Source organism: Monodelphis domestica, chromosome 5 (genome assembly GCF_027887165.1).
Source record: "Monodelphis domestica isolate mMonDom1 chromosome 5, mMonDom1.pri, whole genome shotgun sequence".
Lineage (NCBI taxonomy): Eukaryota > Metazoa > Chordata > Mammalia > Didelphimorphia > Didelphidae > Monodelphis > Monodelphis domestica.
In genome coordinates this window covers 275,140,191-275,162,472 of record NC_077231.1, presented here as the reverse complement: position 1 = coordinate 275,162,472, position 22,282 = coordinate 275,140,191, and the positions used below count along the sequence as shown (strand labels likewise).

Below are 22,282 nucleotides of genomic sequence, written 5' to 3'. Positions count from 1 at the left end.
TCCACTGAGGCAGCTGGGTTAAGCAGGTCACTTGAAGCTTGGCCCCCCACCAGCTCAGCTGCTGCCACATTCTGGAATGTATACCCATCAACCGATCTTTTGTAGTCTACCCTTCCAAACTTTTGAAGCTCATGAGGTTCCAGCCTAGTCATTCCACAAGACAGAGCTCATGCTACTGCCTGAGTCTCTGACTCAATAGACATCACTAACACTTTTGTGCAGGGTCAGTGGAGGAAGGAATCTCAGGCCCTGTGGGGAGAGAGTTTCTCAGAGTACAAGGACTTTCTCAAATGTCCTCATTTAGAAACCAGAGAGTTAGTTCCCTGACTTTGGATACAGCCAGTTTCAGGATGGGGATGGTCTTAGGAAGGAATGCAATCCTCTTGTATTTTGCATGCATCAGCTGTTTCTAGCCTCTCCTATATGCCAGTAGCCTGGATTCCCTAGGGGAGTGTTAGCTAATATAATAAAGCCTGGTAACAGCTGCTGACTGGTGGACATGGCTTTGGTAAGGTCCACAGCAGTTAAACCAGGCACACGTGTTCAAACTTGAGCCCCCCCACAATTCTGCTGTGACCTACATTTTGTGTCCACTGTAAAAATCCTAAGCAGAGCCATTCATTTTAGTTCAGTTCAATTCCACTGAATCCAGCAAACACTGAATAGGCCTCTACTATGTGTCAGGCTCTGTTCTGGGGATCAAGGCTGTTGGGTTACAAAGATAAAGTCAAAACTGTGCCCTCAAGTAGCTTCTACTCTGTTTGGATGGGAAGGCAGACTAAGAGATACCTACAGATAAACAGAAAGAAGAGAATGATGGTGGAAAAGGAGAGCTTAGCTACCTACACACAATGTGCTCAAGGAAACTTTGAGGGAGAGAATACCCTAGCTTAAACCCTAATTAACTCACTTTTGGAGCAGCCTTCCAGATGATTTCTTGCCTTCAGTTTCTCCCTTTCATACCCTCTCCAAAGCCACTACTTTATGCCAACTCTATGTTCAGTGCCAGACTAATCCATCCAAAACATTGCTTTAATTACATTACTCCTCTGCCTAAAAATCTATAATATGTCTTAGTGGCTACCATATCAAGTCCAAACCCCTTTTCTTAACTTTCAAAGGTCTTCATAATAAGATCCCATATACCTATGCATTTTTTAAAATTTCCTGAAACAGTAATGCTGGTCTTGTAAGGCAGATCTGTTTACTCTCCCCACTTTGACTCAGCTTTTCTTTAATTGTACCATTCTCTGTGTTGGAGTGTCCTATTTCCTCCTCTCACTTGGTTAAGTTATTTTCTTCTTGGCCCAGCTCTTCTCATCTTCTCTGTAAAACTTCCCCCTCCCTTTGAGTTTTTCTCCCTCCCTAAATTCTTCCCTCTGTCTCTTCTATCACCATTTAGAAAGCACCCAGTGGGTGTAAAACACTGTAGTAGGCATTGTTGGTGAGGAAGTGCTCCCTAATAGGATGCTCCTTTTTACATCTAGTATGAAATCTGAAATCCTATCTCTCCACAACCTGTTCTCTCCCCCTCCCCCGCTTTCTCCAGTCTTATTATCCAGACCTTGATCACATTGAGCTAGGCCCTAGGGCTAGAATGAATTCCTTCCTCACCACTACAAAGTGGAATAACTTTAAAGTTTAGTTCAGGCAATTTCTATATGACCTCCTGGGTCCTCTCAGGGGCCAGGGCTTTTCCTATTTAAAAAAATCACATTGTATTTATCTTCCATAATCTTTGTATAGATTTCCACGTGGACCCATTGTCTTGTGTTTGGTGAGACTGATTTATAGACTTTATAGAGCTCACCATCTAGTGGAGGAATATGATAAACAAAAGAATCACTGATGATATCCTGACTTCCCTTCAACAGCTATTTGTACATCTAGGCAGTACATATCATTGAGTTATTCATGGTTTAGAGTTGAGATACATTCATTCTTGGGCCCATCCTTGTGGAGATAATATCCATATCACTCCTCGAGGGCAGTCCTTACCTTTGCCTTTCTTTATGTTCAGCAAGGGCTTAATAAATGCTTGTTGACTGATATAGACAAAATCTCAGGTCTATCCATTCTGCTGTCTTTATTCATTCACTCATCAAATATTTATTAAGTATTTGTCAATACTAATTATAATAGGTACTGATGAAGATATAAAAGACTTGCCCTTAGGGAGCTTACAGTCCAGAAGGGATCTCTGGATAAACCTTGTTCACTCACTTAAGTATTTCAAAGACTTGTAATTGTTAGTTATAGGCTCTACCCTCCACAGATACAGATTAACATTCTTAGTAGACAGTCTGAGAATTTTCCTGGCTGAAAAATCCCTTACCACACAGTCAACAAAGCAATGAGCCTCTCTGAGCTTATCTAGCCTAGCCCTGGGAAAAAGAACAGATTCCATCACTAGTGACACACCCAAAGCCTTTTTAGTTTGATAGGAACTACTGGAGCTTTCACTCTGTTATCCCTGAAGAATCCCAGGGTCATCTCCATGCTACAATGAAGCAGGAGAATAGGACTTTAGTGAGGGGGAAGCCATGTGCACAAATAATCATAGTACAAATTGGAGAATAACAAATTAAGCAGAAAGGTACAACATGTCATAAATCTAGCTGAAAAACAGATTATTACAAATTAGTGGAGGGGCAGAGATCAAAGAACCCTTTGTGGAACAGTTTGGCATTTCACTAACCTACCAGGCTAATCATAAAGAGAAATGAGCCTGGCATGATGTTTTTTGTAAACACAAACTTGTCTTTTAGTCATCACTTTTTCCTTTTCTAGGGGTTCATAAATTATTTTCTTAATAACATCCTGGACTTACACAGAGGGTGGACATCAAACTCATCAGTTTTGTAGCTTTTGGAATTCCTCCCTCTCTGGCTGTCTCTGTCTCCTTCTATTAGGCTTGTCCTGCTTCTCACAGGATTTGAAAATGGCTCTGCTTTGGTCTATCTCCGTGGCTTTGGTGTTTCTCCATCCTTACCCTCTTCTACTTTCCTCTCACTGCTATAGTAGCCTGCTACTAACCCATCATTCCCTTACTATATATTAGAATGATTTTGAGAGCTAATATTCATGATCAATAATACATTTTCCCTTTTTGTGATCTGTATCAAGAACTCATTGTCCATGTCCACCAAAGGGCCATGTTGTCTAGTTATATACTGATATAGTTTCCTTTTATCTCTTCTTTATCTTCACCTAAAAGTTCTCAAAAAGGTGTGTAACCTTATTTCTATAGCATCCCTGTAGAATACAGAGGGAAAGAGATTTGGCAATGTTCTTAGAACTGGGCAGGGACAATAAGGGGCAGAAAGCACATATAGTCCATCATTTGAAGGTCTGGGCTATGAGTGAAGGGCAGAGTAGAGGAAAGAGCAGAAAGAAAACCTTCACTAGTCTTCCTCTACCTACTCCAATTCATACCAAGTAGACCACTAAGCAAAGTAATCTTAAATCCCTGTTGGATTATTCACTGTCTTGTCCAAAATTATTAAATGGCTCCCTAAAACCTAGTAAATAAACACTGCCCCAAAGCAGGCCAGATCCTAGCAATAGTTTTAAGAGTCTTAACATTGCCTAGAGTAACTTGTTCAGGGATCCAACCAGTACTTTGCAGAGGCAGGACTTGAACAGGGGTCTGCTGAACTTTGAGGGTGGCTCTTTATCCATTATTCAACACTGTCTCCCCCTTTTAAAGTTTTTTCCTTCTGTTTTAAAATTGAATCTAAGTATCTGTTCTAAAGCAGAAGAGTGGTAAGGACTAGGCACTGGGGGTGAAGTGACTTGCCCAGGGTCACATACCTAGGAAGTATCTGGGGTCAAATTGGAACCCAGGACCTCATCTCTAGGCTTGGCACTCAACCTACTGAGCCAACCAGCTGCTCCTCAAGATTGCTTCTTGCCAACACATACAGAATCAGTCTAAGCTGATTTTGGAGAGGAAGGCCTTAGCAGCAAAGGGTTTTCAATAAAGGCTTCACATAGAAGCTGTTGCTTGTGCTAAAATAAAATCTGAAGGAAGAAATAAATTCTAAGAGCCAGAAGTGAGACAGTGAATCCTAGGCATGGAGGACAGCTCAGACAAAGGTAGAGAGATGGGAGATGCAGGGCTGTATGTGTAGAATAGTAAGGCCAGCCTGACAAAACTGAAGAGTGTAGGAAAGGAAATAATATATATTGATGGAGGTGGAGACCAGGCAGTGAAGGCCTTTGTAAAGGCTAACTAGAAGAGATTATATTTGCTCCTAGAGGCAATGGGGAATTCTAGAGTTTATCAGGAAGAGGAGCCACAGGGCCAGATCAGTGTTGAATTGAATTCAGGACTGGCTGAAGATAGTGGGAATGGTGAATCTGGAGATGAGAAGACTTGAGGGGAAAGGAAGAGGACCAGTAGTTGTATTCCAGTATATGAAGGGCTGTCACAGGGAGGAGAGTTTCAATTTGTTCTGTTTGTCCTTAGTGGAAAGGACCAGGAATGATTGTTGGATTATGTGCAGAAACAATTTAGGATTGATACAAGGAGCTATCCCAAAATGAATGGGCTGCTTCAGGGGACAGTGAGATCCCTCATCAGTAGAGTCTTTCAAAAAATGCTGGATGACCACTTGTTTAGCATGCTGCAAAAAGAACTCCTTTTTAGATATTAGTTGGATTAGATAGATAAGACTATTCCTTCCAACTCTGAAATTCTCCATTTCTATAGGAGTACAGCATCAATTAATTTAAAACATTAATTAATAAAAATAATTAAAATAAAAAAACCCAATGAATAAAAAATGGTTAAAAATCACTAGATTTTTCCCTGCTATCTACGCCTGGCCATTCTTTATCCAGTCTGTAATTTTTCCCCTTGAAGTATACTATCTTAGCTTCCTACTTCATTCTTAGTGTGTGACTATTATTCTAATTTCCTAATACTATTTGGAATCTTTCTAACTTCTCACAAACTCTAAACTTCTATTCTTGAGTCTATAGTCTGGGTCATTAATAATGACACTGAATTAAAAAAAAAAGGGCCTCATGCCTCATGCCTTTGGTAAACTGATATCAAAGCTTTTGCTCATTACTATCAAAGTTCAACTTTCAAGCAGGTTATTTTGCCCAACTACTTGGAAGTACAGCCGTGTTCTTCTAAATGGCCAAAGAGATCCTATGAGGTTGCATTAAAAGCCATAGAGAAGCCAAGATCCATTCTATTTCTTTTCTCTTTGATAGTAACTGGTGTGTTCCTACATTATATCTTAAGTTACATTGCCAACATTAAGAGTATCCAATTTGGAAATACAATATAGTTTAATTAAAAAAGATCAGCTATTTTAAAAAAAAAAGTTTAGTTCCATTGATTGCACAGTACAACCTTAAAGAAACGTAGACTTACCTAGGAGTGGAACTGCCCCTGAGATTTCTTTTGCATAGGTGACTTCATCTGATGTTTTTTTTTTCAAAAATGGTAAACTGAAATATAAAATGGAGACTGTCATAGCAAGTTTTTAATCTATATCTTGACTCTAGGAATATTTACAAGGAGGAGGTAAAAAGTATTTCCTTTTTTAGTCAATAGGGAATGGGTTCAGCATGTTATTCTTTGGCACTGAAATTTTGAAAACAATTATATAACCCCATAAACTGGAGTTAGGCCATACTTTATTGTAGGACTATTAAAAAAAATAACCATATATGAATGGAAGGCACAGAATGGAAAAGAAAGCCTTTTACTTAACTGTCAAATATGCTTAGGTAAAATTAATCTGTTAAAAAGGACTGTTACTGTAATTCTACAAGGTCAGGGAGACCTTGGGTTATCTGATATGGAACCATAAATTCTGGATTATCTAGGATTTAGGAGCTCATCAAGAGCTTTTTCCTCAGAGTATTGTAAACTTTGGGTTAATGGGTCAATGCCTTGTTTGTTCTTTAAAGGTCAATGTCCTTTCCTTTATCAGCTGGACAGATTTTCATCTCTATAATGGATGGATGAATTATCTTTTGTAACTTGGAGTTAATAAACATATCAATTATGAAAATCACATGGCATTAGCCATATATATAAAATTCTTAGCATATGAGTCTGAAAACAGTTCAGTTTTGAGTTTTAGAAGAATTAGAAAAAACATATTAGGCTATAGTTAAAAATATGGACTGTAACATACTACTTAATAGGGCTATTAGAGAAACAAAAATATAAAAAACTAACAACATTTATGGCATATAAGCTAAGAAAAGTAAATAATATGTATTAACCAAGAAAAGGAGAATCCTGCATATTTTATGATGTATTTATAAGCATTTATTATTTGAGAAGTTTCTAATGTTTATATTTAATTAAACACATAAAAAGCACAAGGAACATCTTGTCCGAACTTTTCATCTTTCTTTAAAATGGAAAACTAAATTACAAAACAGACTTGGAATGAAATAGTTTGCAACCAAACAGAAAAAGTGAAAAAAAAAATCAGTATCAATCACCCCTTTGGTTAAAGTGGGAAAACCTGACTGCTTCAGAGTCAAAAGTAAAATGTTTAAAAAATGGAATATGACCTGAAAGAGAACAATTTGAATGGGGATAAATGCCACATATCAGCAAAAATTAAATAAAAGAAAGAAGATAAAAGTGAGCAGAAGATTTATACTAAGAATGGGGAAAGTGAAATCCAAAAGCATCAGTTATATTCATTTATTGGGTTGATGTCATTAACATTAGTATGGAAAAACATGTTTTCCAAAACTTGAACATCCTCACAAATTTCAATGGTTTTAAAATGGAGAAGATTCAATGAAATAAATAATAAATTATTTTGTTGCACAATCCTCGGCCAGACTGTAAATTTCTTGAAGGAGCCATGCCAAATATGTCTTCATTTTTCAAATATGGGACTCGTTACTTTCTTAATTATAGCAAAAAAAGTATTATATGTACAGATTGCATGAAGTTTTAGAATAACCATCAAATAGTGAAGTGAATCTACATTTCTGATTCTAAATGAATATTTAAAGATTTATTCTAACTTCAAGATTATTTTATACTGTATTGTATATAAATGAGAATGACTTTTTTTAAACATATGCTTTTTTTTGCCACAGTGTGGCAGCAAGGAAGCACAATTGTTCCTAATTTTCTATTGAGACATCAGTGAAGGAAATTATTCTTTCAGCTAGGGAGTCTTAATTGTTAACAAGAAAAAATAAACATGTTAAATTCAATATCATTCTACTCGCATCTTTCAAGATACATGCCAAATTAATTTTACTTTGAAAGATGCAAAAAGGATTATATAAATTATCATTCTTGTCATAATGAGAATTATGACTATATAGTAAAACAAAATTTAAAATATCAAAAATGTTATTAAATTCCTGAATTAAATGTTTTTTTTCCTAAACCGGGAGAAAAAAGACACTCTTCTAAAATACTATCCTTAAAATTACGTATTAAATCTCACCAATAAAATGTCATCCCACAAAAATTCTCTAAAGATATTATGGTTCCTTGACTTCATCTAAAGTTTATACCTCACCTGAGAGCCAATGATAACAAGAAAACACACTTAACAATACTTATGGTTAAATCCCTTGGTGTTGGAAGTCTCAGACCAATCGACCACAGGTAACTGACTGACTGCCCCTGAGAATCCCAGCTATTGGAATCAGGGGATCAATTAAAGCTCTCTCAGTGTTGTAGAAAGCTGCTTCTTACTTCACCCAAGCACCATGATGTGTGATCTATTTGTCACAGTAAAAAATAAGATGTGATAAAATATAGTGCAGAGGTGAAACAAAACTCAGGAAAAGGAACTTACCGGCATAGTTTCAGAATGTCGCATACGATGTCCAAATAAGCCGGCTGATTCTTAATCAGTTTTGAACACAGACTCATGATTTTAAATATGTGGGCCAAATCTCTGAGAGGCTTTTAATATTTTTCATTAAGAAAATACACTTTTTAAAAGAATGACAGCTCTTCTTGTTCTAAGAGCCCTTTTGTTGAATCAGAAAGAAGATAAGAAGTCTTTAAGCATTCTACATGATTCTTTTAGATAGTCATCCTTGGTGAGAGAATGCACTCTTCTGGTGAGTAGGAGCTGTTGTCATTTTGCTTTTGCATTCCCAGTGCTTGACACAGTACAGTGCCTGGCACATAATAGGCTTGTGGAACTGAATAAGAGGAAATGAAAATATATACTTATATTTACATGTTACATAATTTTGTTTCAAATTTCTTATTCATTTAGGAATTGTTCATTTCTGCACCTGAACCCAGATATACAGCTAAATTATTGCCTACTGCTTTGCTAATTTAATTTTTCAAAGAATCACATGTAGAAGAGACCTCAGAAGTTATTGGTTCAACCCTGATGTATGAACCTCTTTCAACAGATGTATGAACCTCTTTCCTAATATCTTCAAGAAATGGTGAACACCTATAATGGCAGAACATTCCTGACCTTAGGAGTCACCTGTAACATTCAGAGACAGGCCTAATCTGCAGAAAGGTCGCCCTTCAAGCTACCTAGATGATTTTAAGGGTGATATCAGGCCTTTGGGTTCAATGAGGTATTTATGTGAAAGTAATAAAAGGTTTTGTTTTGTTTTTTTAAACAAAGCTAATTCAGGGGCTCATCTGAATTATTTCCTAATATTCTCTCTCTTTTTCTTTCTCCCTACCCCACCTTTCTCTCTCTCTCTCTCTCTCTCTCTCTCTCTCTCTCTCTCTCTCTCTCTCTCTCTCTCTCTATCACACACACACACACACACAGCAAGATTAGGAAACAAAGCAACATAGGTCCCAAGTCCTAATTATCTTTAAAAATATATTTAGTTTATTAAAATTAATTTAGATGACTACCTTATAGTCAAGGCTTAAATTAATTGTGATGTCGCACTTTTTTCATTCATTCATTCACCTAACAAGCATTTGTTTTTTTTTTTAAGCCCTTAACATTCTGTCTTAGAATCAATACTAGGTATAGGTTCCAAGGCAGAAGCGCAGTAAGGGCTAGGTAATGGTTAAGATACCTGTCTAGGATGATACAGCTAGGAAGTGTCTAATGCCAGATTTGAATCTAGTGCCTCCCATCTCCAGGCCTCTATCCACTGAGCAACTCAGCTGCCCCTAACAAACATTTATTAAGCACATACATACTAGGCATTAGAGATATGAAGATAAAACAAAAAACAAGTCCTGCTGTTGCGAAGTTTACATTCTGCTGATATAATACAAACGTGTGTAACTATGCACAAGATAATTTGAGGAGGAGAGTACATCTGGGGGGATCAGGAAGGGCTTCTATAGCTGAGTCTTGAAGTTAGCTAAGAAGGGAAGAGGCAGTGTACTCCATGCATGGGGAACAACCAAGGAGCAGGAAAAGGAATAAACAGCAGGAATACATGAAGGAGAGGAATATGATAATAAACCTGTAAAGGCAGGCTGGAGCCAGATGAAAAATCTTTTACCTTTTCAAGTTAAAAGTGTTCTAGATATGCAGTGTTAAGTGCCCTTTGAATTTAAAAGAAGCCTATTGTTTTATTAGAAAAATTGTACTTGTATATAGACAAGCATCACTGATTTTTATTTATTTATTTTTTTTTTGAGAGCTGAAAGTTTAGAAATTACTTGGGTCAATTATTTCACAGAGAAGAAAACAGACCCACTGAGGAGGGTATTTGTCAAATATTATATAACTAGCTGGTGGCAAAGAATGAACTAGAATTCAGGTCTTCTGATTTCCCTTCCTCATTATAAAGTGGAGCTGCCTAGAACCTTAAATTCCCCAGTTGAATAGCTAGTGCCATCCTATACTCTTCACTCTCTCTTCACCCTCATCCATTACCAAGTCCTGTCAATTTTACCTTCATTACATCTCTTATACAGACCCCTCCTCTCTCCCTCTGACGCTGCCATGGTCTTAGTGCAGGCACACCTGGATTACAGCAATGGCCAATTGTTTGGCCACCCAGACTCAATTCTCTCTTTACTCCAGCCCATTTTCCAATCAGCTATTAAATTGATCTTCCTAAATCAAAGGCTAGCCACATCAACTCTCTATTGGATAAACTCCAGTGACTTCCTATGCATCTCTAGGATCACATACTCCTCTTGGAGTTCAAAGTCCTTCAGAGTCTGTCCCCCTCCTACCTTTCTAATCATCTTACACCTTACTTTCTTTCTACATACTCAGTGAGTTAGGAAATCATAAAGAGACACTGGCCTCCTTGATGTTCCTCACATATGATGCTCCATCTCCCAATATGGGGCATTTTCATTGTTCCCCCATGCCCGAAACTCTCTTCCTGCTCATCTCTCCCTCTTGGCATCTCTGGTTTATTTCAAGTCTCAGCTAAAATTTCATTTTCTGCAAGAAGCCTTTCCTGATCCTGCACGATATTAATGCCTTCCCTGGGTTGATTATCTCCAATTTATCTTGTATTTATCTTTTCCATAGAGTTGTTTGCATGTTGTTTCCTCCATTGGATTGTGACCTACTTGAAAGTAGGGACTGTTTTTTGCCTTTTTTGCTTATCTCCAATTCTTATATAGTACTGTTTTTTAGCACATAGTAGGTGCTTAACAAATGACTGATTATATGACAAAGAAGATTGTTTTGATTCTATGGAAACTGATAAGACTTGCTTTAAATGTACTGCAGTTTCTTTAATTTATGCTCTTTATTCAGGGAACAAAAAATGAAAACATTTGTAAAAGTACATAATTATTTTCTGATTATCATCGATCCATCTTTGGATAAGGAAATCCACAATTAATTTGTAAAGGATACAAATCCATTCTGATAACACTGCACCATCATCCTAATAGATTGTAGTTGCTTTTCTTCAAAATCACCCTATAACAAATAATAAGTTGTAATATTTTTGTGCTTGGTATTTGAAATGTTCTTTGTTACTTACAATTAAAAAACTATACAGTCCCTTAGACATAATTGTGTCAAATATACAGTGCTATAAAACAAAATGCTTTTTACCAACTTCATCACATTGTAGGCTTGAAATAACTACTCACATTCTTTTATGAAATCAGTGAAAGAAACCATGCTAAAAAGAAATATAACTAAATTTAACATATTAAAACAATATTACATTAAAAATGTAAGCCTCTATCCATAAAGCGCACTTAGAATTTCTGGACCCTAAAACTTAATGTGAAGCAGTTTGCAGTATAGTTTTACTGAACATATCTTTGTTCTCTTTTCCTAATACCATCTCTGAGAAATTATTATTCCCCCCCCCTCCATATCTTCCATTTTACTAGAAAGTGGCTGGTTGAACTATCAAAATATCTCTGAAATAGGGGAACTACAATTAGACCATCATTTTTAATAGTATTCAGAAAAGAAACTGGATGATTTCTCTCTGGAAGGAACTTGGAATTAAACTACTACTGTTCAAATGTATCCAGCCTTTATTTTATTTTTTTCTGTAGGCATATTTCTTTGAATTTGAAAATGCTGCACTATTTAAATACTAAGATTAAGGCTAGTAGTAATAAAGCTCATTTACATAATGCTTTAAAGTTTATAGAGTTTAAGGTTGACAACTAAGTAAATAGTCATTAAATGACATTTTTAGTAATGATTTTATTTTAAAAGTTTTTTCCATTAAATTTCATGATAATTTGTTTGCTAAAATCACTCAAAACAAAGCACAACAAAAAGAGAAAGATTTGGTCTGATTATAAAACTATAGACTATGATTATAATGTAATATAGTTTATTTTCTCATAGAAAACATTATTTAACATACATAGAATTTTTAATTTAACTTTCAGCTTTCATATATATATAACTTAACTTTTAGTATTATAGTAACATGTGAATCAGCTCAATTTCCTCGGTAAGTACTACTGCTTCCTCACTAGGCAAATCATTTTGGCCCCATGAGACCTTCCCTCCAGAGCATTAAGGGTCTTCCTCCCCTTAATATAAATCTCTGATGTTATCTTAGTAAATGACTGTTTCTCTGCTTTAATTTAAATACTAAAAAAAATGTTAATACCCATGGTTTTAATTTCTACTTCTGGATTTTTTCAGTTATTTCAGGTTGTGCATGAATTGTAGCAAAAATGGCCTACTTACATCTAAATTGTTTTTCACTGAGAGGCTGACCACTCTTTTAAAACAGACTATGCCCAGTGTATGAGATGATTCTAAAATATGGCCACAAGATGTAGGATTGATTCTGTGGAAATGAATCCTGCCACTCTCCCACAGAATTCCCATTTTTAGAAGAGGCTTTATAGCCTGACCAACCATAGGCCTGAGTGGAGGATCAATGTTGTGCTCTTGCTGGCTTCCTATGATTGCTTAAGTCATGATTCTTTGTTTCTGAACTTAGTTCAGACTTCAGCTGGTCTATGATAGGCAGCTCTCCTGCCCCAAGGAATTTTGCTAACCTTGAGGACTTCATGTGAAAGAAAAGTTGTTGGGCCTGTCATCTTTGACTACCAAAGTATCCTTCAAGGATGTCTGGTTCTCTGTCCAAGAGTCTAGGCCATTATGTTATTTCTGAACTCCAACAAAGAACTAGTCTTAAATCCTGTGGGAAAAAGGGGGGTTGTTGCTAGCACCCAATCACAAACTTCTAGCCAATCATGTTGGCCCTCAAGCCTCAATTCTGAAAACCAATTATTGTACTTAATCCCATAATGTCATTTACTATGCTCTGTGTGCTCCCCCTCTCCTCTTTATAGTTTTTAGCTTAAAAGACCCTCTGCTGAAAACAGGTGTTGGGCAATCTGATAGGACAATACCTGCAAAATTATGATGTACACATCCTTAGTCCTGTCCAATTAAAGCTGCATTTTATAGACTTTGACTCTTCTGGATTATTTATTTTGAGGTCTTAATTAGACCTTGACCCCTCTGGTTTGAGTCAGGGGAGTCCTAACTCCTCTGTCTTTTTTCTTATGCGTTGATCCAGGTTCCTCAGTTTTGAGTCAGGAATTAACAATTCTTATGCCTGAAATAATTTTGTTTCCATGAAACTTACTAATATAGGATCATACAAAATAATTCTTCTGCTAACATATCATGATTCAGGAGCAGAAAAATCTAAAATGACTCATTTGCTTAACACTTACTCTTTATCTTTGGGCAGCAAACTCTTCCTGGGAGCAGGTTTTCCCTTTAAAATCTGATTCTTTACACATGAGTGTGCTTTAACTTTCTCCATCTCACAAAATAGAAGTCACTGCCTCTCCCCACTCTAAACTGATTCTCCACCCTATCCCATTCCTCCTTCATTTAGCATCTAACTGAATTTGCATATAACACATTTAAAGGGTCTTTGAATTTAGGATAAAATTCTTCTCCTTTAAATAAAAAGGGAGAAATTTGAGTTATGTTTGGTAAAATACAACATAACCCTCTGTACCACAACATTTTCTAATGTGATGAAATTTTGCTTGGGAATACTTACTTTGCCGCCTTCTTCAAGCAGTTTAATGATGCCATTAAGATCCATGGTCTTGAACTGCACACCCTGCAAAAAATACCTCTCTTAGTTTGCTACAGTTATAAATTATGAAGTGCCATTTATCAGCAGATCATTTTAGAGGTTTTAATTTCACTAGAAAGACTTGTTCTTGCTATAAAAATCTCTTATAAGTTCCTTAAAGACAAGACTTTTTTATCTTTCATGAAACATATAACATAATACTCCACATGTCAATATTCAATAAATATTTGTTGTTTAGAGTAATTTACAAAATGTGTTTCATACCTAAGAGACAGTGTAAGAGGATGAAAAGCTGCCATAATACAATCTGTAGGTTAATTGTATTATGGAGTCAAAAACTCCTTAGTCAAAGTATCTGATTTTTTCAAAAGTCTTAAAAATTTATATCATTAACTCTATTCTCTGCTTCTGTCTCTGTCTCTCTGTCTCTCTGCTATAGAGTACAAAGATTTATCTTTTGGAATGCAAGTGATGATAGAACCTTCCCCAGTTTGATGGAAAGAGGAAGGAACAAACTAAGCAGTTCAAATGAAGGCAGGGGTTAGGAATACTGAACAAAGATGCAAATACTAATGAGGCAGATCAGCTGAAGAGATTGAATAGCCAGAGGTGGGAAGCATCTGAGGAAGTTAGTCATTCATTCCTTGCAGGCATGTCTAACTCTCCATGACCACATTTGAGATTTTCATGATAAATCTACTAGAGTGCTCTTTCTTTCTCCTGTGTTCATTTGACAGATGAGGAAACAGGCAAACAGGGTTAAGAGACTTGCCCAGTGTCACACATCAGTAAGCGTCTGTGGCTGAGTTTGAACTCAGTTCTTCCTGACTCCAGGCTGGGTGCTCTATCCCTGTTCTACCAGAAGGGGTTAATTTTCATGACCAAGACTTTAGGCTTGGTCAGGTTAGGAATTGCAGTTATATTTCCTGCTGATTCTCTTGTGTATTTTTTTTTAAACTATTGTCTTCTGGCTTAGAATCAATACTAAGTATCAGTTCTAAGACAGAATAGTGGTAGCGCTAGGCAACTGGGGTTAAGTGACTTGCAGGATCACATAGGTAGGAGCTATCTGAAACCATATTTGAATCCAGGTCTTTCCATCTCCAAGCCTGGCTCTCCACTTAGCCACCTACCTGCCCTGTCATGTGTCTGTGTAATACTGATATATCCTCAGTCAGTTTCACATTTATCTCATCTTTGTCCTACTTCCAAAGGTTTTAGATTTAAAAAAAAATATCAGTAAGTACCTTAGTGTGAGGAATGCAATTTAGACAACTTAATAATTTTGTAACTTTAAAATAAACACTAAAGTTGGTTTTATTATTGAGTTAACTTTAGGTTCAAGTTAGGTTTAGGGTCACTGAGATGATTAGCTCTAAAGAGTCAGCAAGTGTTATTATTTCACTAGTTTAACCTTTGGAAAAGATTATGGATGGGTAAGTTAAAGGGATATAATTTTAGAGTCTTATTCATGTAGAAGTCTCACTCTTATAGTGATTGGTTCTCTGATCTCTCTTTTCTAGAGTGACTTGTGTGTGTGTCCTGGACCTAGCAATGGTCTTGGGGAGGCATATCCTATCTTCTATGGGATATGCTGAGTGGTTAGTATATGCTTCTGTGCCTAGCATATAGTAAATGTTTAAAGATAAATGTTTATTGGCTGAGTATTTGGTTTGGAAGAAACTGAGGACAGGTCTGAACTACCAAGGAGCTATCCTTGGCTGGTGAGAATTGGCTTCTCCACGTCATCTTTCCTGTTTTACCCCAATTAATGGAAAATGATGGGAAAATGATACATCAAGAGTATGATGTATCAGACAGAGGGCCTACAGATGATCTGGTCTGGGAAGCAACTCTCATCCCAGGACACTGACTTCCTACTATCCTAAATGAAGTTCCAATTTCCTTGAGCCCTCAGCAGTATGTACAGATATGCAGGGTGCCTGAAAGGGATATAGAGAAAATATGATATGCTTACCTAGACCTGTAGTTTTCAAACCTTTTGGTGTTAAGGGCACTTTTACACTTAACACCCTCCCCCCCTCCCCCAACCCTTACCTTCCATCTTAGAATCAATAATGTGTATTGATTTTGGATGAGACAGAGGGCTTAAAGAAATAGAGACTGCTGAAGTGAACAGAGGCAAGGTTTAATTTTTCTCATGAGAAGGGGTCACGCCCTTATGGTGGTTCCCAATGCATGGGTGCAGACAAAAACATTTTATAGATTCCTGATGCCAACCCCTACCCACTCTATTCGATACCCATGGTCTGGGGCCAAATGTACAATCTAGGTGTGAAAGACTACCAAATCAGAAAGCAGAAAGTTACACAGCATGAGTACCCCCCAAACCCCCTGCAGTATGAGTCCCAAACCCCCTGCAGTATGAGTCCTATCATTAGTTCCACTAGGCAGGGGGGAGGTTATGAAGGGGTAGCTGTGTCTTCAGGAGGGACTCTTCTGACTTCTAAAGGTCAGAGGAGATAAGGAGGCAGGATAGTATAATGGTTTGCTTTTTTTTAAACTAAGAGATCTCTCAACCGATTGGACCTATGGCAATAACAAAATGTCCTTGAGATGTTATTCTGAACTCCTAAACAGGTTTTCCTTCTCTAATGGAATCCCAATGTAAGAAGGACAAATTAGTTCTTTTCTCTCTGCACAGTTTCAAGATAGAAGACCAGGTAAGGGACAGGAAATGGGGAAATATCTAAGGCCACATTTGAACCTAGTACCTCCAATTTCTAAATTCTGGCTCTTGATCCACTGAGCCATCTAGCTGTGCCCCACCTTTTACACTCTTAAAATTTTTAAAAAGACTCCTTATTCTCAAAGAGCTTTTGTTTTTTGGGTAATATCTATTGCTATATAAGAAATTAAAATGTCTTAGTGCTCTTATGAAAATAGTTTTTAACCTGGCAAACTCTCTGAAAGGGTTTCAGGGGCCTCAAGGAATTCCTGAACTACATTTTTTTTTAAACCCTTACCTTCTGTCTTGGAGTCAATACTGTGTATTTGCTCCAAGGCAGAAGAGTGGTAAGGGCTAGGCAATGGGGGTCAAGTGACTTGCTCAGAGTCACACAGCTGGGAAGTGTCTGAGGTCAGATTTGAACCCAGGACCTCTCATCTCTAGGCCTGGCTCTCAATCCTCTGAGCCACCCAACTGCCCCGATAGTTTTGTTTTTTAATCAAATTGTACTCACTTTATAAGACAACATTCATTTTATGCAGATTCCTCTCTTCCTTCCTCGTCTTCTTCATTCCTCGTCTTTCCTTCCTTCCTTCCTTCCTTCCTTCCTTCCTTCCTTCCTTCCTTCCTTCCTTCCTTCCTTCCTTCCTTCCTTCCTTCCTTCCTTCCTTCCTTCCTTCCTTCCTTCCTTCCTTCCTTCCTTCCTTCCTTCCTCCCTCCCTCCCTCCCTCTCTCCCTTCTTTCTTTCTTTCTTTCTTTCTTTCTTTCTTTCTTTCTTTCTTTCTTTCTTTCTTTCTTTCTTTCTTTCTTTCTTTCTTTCTTTCTTTCTTTCTTTCTTTCTTTCTTTCTTTCTTTCTTTCTTTCTTTCTTTCTTTCTTTCTTTCTTTCTTTCTTTCTCTTTCCCCTTACCTTCCATCTTGGAATCAATACTGGGTATTGGTTCTAAGGCAGAAGAGTGGTAAGGGCTATTCAATTGGTGTCAAGTGACTTGTCCAGGGTCACACAGCTGGGAAGTGTCTGAGGCCAGATTTGAACCTAGGACTCCCCACCTCTAGGTCTGGCTCTCAATCCACTGAGCTACCCAGCTGCCCCCTGAACTACATTTTTGAAAATTGCTAAATGAGGAGTTTGGGAAATTGACACTGCAGAAGTGTTATTTCTTGGTAAATTATATTCTATATTTAGCTTTAAAGATAGTGTCATTCATAATCCATACTCTCTTTAAATAAAATTTCTTTAGTTTAAAAGTGTTTCACACCTCTATTCTTATCTTTCTATTCTTGTCCTTCCCAATGGTTCTCATTATACCAGTTAATCTATCTTTCACAGAATAAAATCTTTTACAATTTCTGAACAGGAAGGGACATCGTGGACACCTATTCCAACTCAGAAAAAATTGCTCCTCTATAATATTCTTGTTAGTCTCTTTGGTGGTTCTCATATTCTCAGTTTTATTTCATCTTTTATTACTTATTAGATTTGAAATTTGTCATCTTATTTATTACCTTTGTATGACCATGACATTTTGTCAGAATCCCAATATATCACATAAGATATTTTGAGGAACTTTAACTTATAAATCATCACACCACCTAGGCTGTAGGCATAATAATAATTTTAATAGGTAGTAAAAGAAGCTCAGGCATAATTTATTTCCATTAATTATTAGTTGTGATATAACAAAGGATAGCATACAAGTTTCCATATTCTTAGGATTTCACTTTTTTTGAAAAATACTTTTGGGAACAGGTAGGTGGCTCAATGGATAGAGAGTTAAACCTAGAGATGGGAGGTCATGCATTCCATTTGGCCTCAGACAATTACTATCTGTGTGACCCTAGGCAAGTCACTTAATTGCCTAGCCCTTATTGCTCTTCTGCCTTGGAACCCACAGTTAAATTACTGACTCTTTTTTTTTAATCTTTACCTTTAATCTAAGAATGAATACTATGTATTGGTTCCAAGGCTAGGCAATGGGACTTATATCACACAGCAGGGAAGTAACCATGGCCACATTTGAAGTCAGGACTTCCCATTTCTAGGCCTGGCTCTCAATTCACTGAGCCAACTAGCTGCTCCCTTAATTATGGATTCTAAGACAGAAAGTAAAGAGATAAAAAAAAAAGATAAAGATTTTATCTAAAAGCTCACAAAATGCACACTGCCAGGTAGTAAGGGAGAAGACCAGCAACAAGATGGCAAACATGAGCAATACCTGTTTTTGAACTGTCTCAGACTCATGTATGCTCACGTTCACCAACCTTGGCAACTTGCAACCAAGACTTTGGAAGTCTTGCCCTAACTGCCCTAACTCAGGGCAGGCTTCTGATGACATGGAACTATAGGATTGTAACATAGATGATAATAATAATATTTATATAGTGCTTACTATGTGGTAAACACTTTACAATTATAATCTCATTTGATCCCTAAAACAATCGTATGAGGTAGGTGTGGTGATTAATCCCATTTTTCAGATGAGGAAACTGAGGCAAACCATTTCTCTCAACTGCAGATCTGACAAATAGAATTAAATAAGGATAGCATTAACAGAAGCAGTATTTGAGGATTACATAAAAGGACTTGTAACCAAAAATCAAATTTCTAGTAACTGGGCTGACTACCAACCCAGCACAAGGAATTCACTGAATGGAAAGGTTTAAGTATCCAAATATAAACCCCACTCCAGGGACTGTTCTGTCAAAATCACTTACACTTTGGAGTAATATGGAATGCTCTCAGGTATCTCATAAATTGCTCTAATTTCAGCACCCAAATTATGCCAGAAGACTGCCTCTGTAGCACAGAATCTCAGATAACTCCTCAGAATCAGGAATGGACAGGAGCATAAGCAGAGCAGATTGGAGAGTCTATGTGGTATGATCTGAAGATGGTAGGAAGATAACCCAACCAAAAAAAGTTATCTCTCTGGCTTCTCATCAGTCTCTCTTCACCTGATCAGTAACAAGCTGGAGTATTTCCTATTTAAATATTACCATCTTCCTGCAATTATCTTTTGCTTTCCCTTCTGCAGAAGGAGTGAAGATGAGTGATCAATGACCAAAGTAATTTGCTTTACAGCTTTGGCCAAGGCAGGCCAGTCCCCAAACCCCCTGCCTAGTATGACGAAGGAGCACAGATTCCCTACTGCATTGGGAATGGAAAATTCTGTGCCATCAAAGCTTCTATCCCCATTGGGTTGGGGTATCTGTACAATCTAGGCCAAATTCCCATGATGATGACTCCTCCACATGTAAAAAAAAAAAGTATAGGCTACTGGGTAAATTCCTGATTGCTCTGTGGCATACAGTAAACCTGTCTCTAAAGAAGAAGGATGTCCCTAGTCTACCTTCAACTCTCTCTGGGGCTTCATGATGAGGAGATAGAATATGGAGCTCCTGACGCATCTTGAGACTGAAGAAACCTCACTGGGAGTTTTCATAGTAACTCCATAGTGCCAGGGTGAGGATGCAGGGCATGGATCCCCCAAAGAATTTAGGATTTGGGGATATATGACAAGGATACTGAGAAATTGAGAGGCATGCCCTTTCAGGGGGAAAAAAGTATGAATCAGTGATAATGGAGGGTTCTAAAGTAGAATTACTCTCACATATTAATTTGAAGCAATTACCTGAGTTTTAAGAATCAAAAGAAGAGGCTTGTCAGAAAAGATTAAAAGATGCAAACTCTCCAGGGTTTTAATGATATTTATCAGATCCCTATCTTCTAGCAGTCAAAGGTTTAGTTGGAGGAAGATCAGTGGATAAAGAACATTTCAAAACAGTGGTCTGTATGTAAAGGTTCAATGTAACCCAACTATCCTACAGAAGAGTTCTACCTATTCGGGTCAGCTTTTCCCCTGTAAAGTGATTTTCAGCAGATTAGTGGTCCCCTACTACTTTTATTGTTTCTATTCTCTTCTTTGCCTTAGAGCAGTTTCAAGTTTAAGACTTAGGAAGAATTCAATCCCCACCCTGTTTTTTTCCTAGCTAGTTTGCTTTTCTTTTTCATCAACTTGCAAACCAGGAAGGGAAACAAGGAACCAAATTAGCAGCAGCACCCAGGTAAAGATTCCAACCCTACTGGATCCTCTCAAAAGATCTGAAGCGTGTAATCATGGTCTATTTGGATGGAATCTATTCTCTTTGCCCTCCTTATGCAAAAGCAGTTAACTACAGAAATTAGGTTGCATTTTTCTAAGATCTCGGGAATTGTCTGTGATTTCATCAATGAAAGTAACTCCCAGTAAGGAGTTTCCTTGCCACTCTTGCGTATAATTTAGTTTTAAGCTAAACAGAAAGGTTAATAGTAGTAGAAGCTTGTATAGTGCTTTATTATTTCATGAGACAGGTGCTATTATTATCCTCATTTTCAAATGAGGAATTGAAGCTAAGAGAGGTTTTTGCCTTGCTCTTCACACTGATTATATGCCACAGACTTAGATTTTCAGCCAAGACATGCAAACCCAATACTTAGCTTCTGTTTCAAGCATTATTAACTTGGGGCCCACAGAACCCTTGAAAAGGGGGCTTCGTGGATGATTTCACAGAGTCTGTGAACTTAGAAAGTAAAAAACTCTTACACTTTTAATTTATGTAATTGAAATGTTGCATTTCCCTTAATAATGAATGTAGACAACACAACTGTGTTCTGAGAAGAGTTCATAGACTTCACTAAGATGCCAAGGTGGTAGGAAGGGGGAGGGCTATGACACACAAAAAAGTTATGACCTAGGGGCAGCTAGGCAGTACAGTGGATTTGGAGCCAAGCCTATAGATGGCAGATTTAGGGTTCAAATCTGACCTCAGAGCTTCCTAGCTGTGAGACCCTGGGCAAGTCACTTAACTCCCATTGCTTAGCCTTTGCCACTCTTCAGCCTTGGAACCTGTTAGTAGTATTGATTCTCAGGCAAAAGGTAAGGTTTTAAATAAATAATAATAATTTTAAAAGTTCGGAAATTAACAGTTTTGCTCCTTTGAATCATGATTGTGAAAAAGGTGCCATAGGCTTCCCAGCTGGCAAGGGTCGTCTGTGAAGCACTTAGAGGTAAGTGCTTCTACTCACAACTACGTGGTGCTTAGTGGACCATGTGCTGACTGGCAAGGATGAAGATCTGGGTTCAGATCCAGCTCGAGACTCTTACTACCTGTATGTAGGTGCACGCATCTTTTCATTTCAGCCTATTCTTTAAATCTGTAAAAGGAGAGTGATTTCCTGGATAGTTCAGGACCAAAATGGAAGCTACAATAACAACGAAGATGATCGGTGTTTATGTCGCGTAGCTTCTCCCGTAGCCCCCGACCCAGCCTCACCTGGGCTAACCCCAAGTCCGTGTCGGTGACTGCCTTGAGCCTGACCAAGGGGATGTGACGGCTGCTGACCATGCTGGCGCTGGACTTGGGTCGGCCGACGCTGCTGGTGTCCGGGGTACGGGAGGGCGTGAGGCGGTCCGGCGTGACAATGCCCAGGTTGGATTTCTGGGACCGGCTCGTGGCCCTCGATTCCCTACTGGGCTGGGTAGAAGGCGTGGATGACATGGCCGAGGTCAATACGCCTCCGGGGGACGAGAGGCGGGCCGCAGCCATTGTGGCAGCAGGGGCTTCTCCATAGAGTGGCCTCCGCCGCCGCACTCACAGTCCACCTACAAACTGCTGAGGCGTGGGCACCCGGCGTTGCCAACACAAGCCGCGCGCGTTGCTAAGGGGTGGGGAAGGAAGGGGTGGGACCTAGGAGAAGCGAGGCTCCTACGGAAGCTCTAGGGACCCAAAGCACTAATCCGGCGCATTTATTGGAGTGTGTGAGCTACTGAGGGCGAGCCCTGAGAGGAACACACGTATGGTGGTCTCCGCGCATGTGCAGCTACGGGGGTTGATTTGAGGTGGGATGGAGGGATTGGGGAGTGACGCACAAGCCCTGCGCTCACTGCGCACGCGCGGCCGGGAGACGCAGAGGACATTGCCTCATTGCGCATGCGTGACTCGGGCATGTGTGGGCTAGATCTAGAGATATTATTGGGAAGGTGGAGCTGGAAGAAGTTGCCCCCTACCTCGCGTTTTATGGAGAGGGGAAAGAAAACGTTGGCCTAAGAGACGTAGGAATCACTTGTCCAAGGAT

General features: G+C 38.4%; 1 protein-coding gene across 2 annotated transcripts in view; it reads right to left on the bottom strand.

The window, feature by feature from the left end:
- CFAP69 (cilia and flagella associated protein 69) overlaps positions 1-21,917 on the bottom strand; it is an 80,248-nt gene extending 58,331 nt beyond the window's left edge. Inside the window, exons 1-5 of one of the 2 annotated variants that reach the window (XM_007504988.3) lie at positions 21,481-21,917; positions 13,441-13,503; positions 10,785-10,850; positions 7,809-7,918; positions 5,390-5,466 (exon numbers count right to left, since the gene is read on the bottom strand). In XM_007504988.3, the coding sequence (XP_007505050.2) occupies positions 5,390-5,466; positions 7,809-7,918; positions 10,785-10,850; positions 13,441-13,503; positions 21,481-21,753 (589 nt within the window). In that variant the 5' untranslated portion in view covers positions 21,754-21,917. The remainder of the gene's footprint in view (positions 1-5,389; positions 5,467-7,808; positions 7,919-10,784; positions 10,851-13,440; positions 13,504-21,480) is intronic. The other variant, XM_001377927.5, reaches the window with a different exon arrangement.
- Between the last annotated feature and the right edge of the window lie 365 nt (positions 21,918-22,282).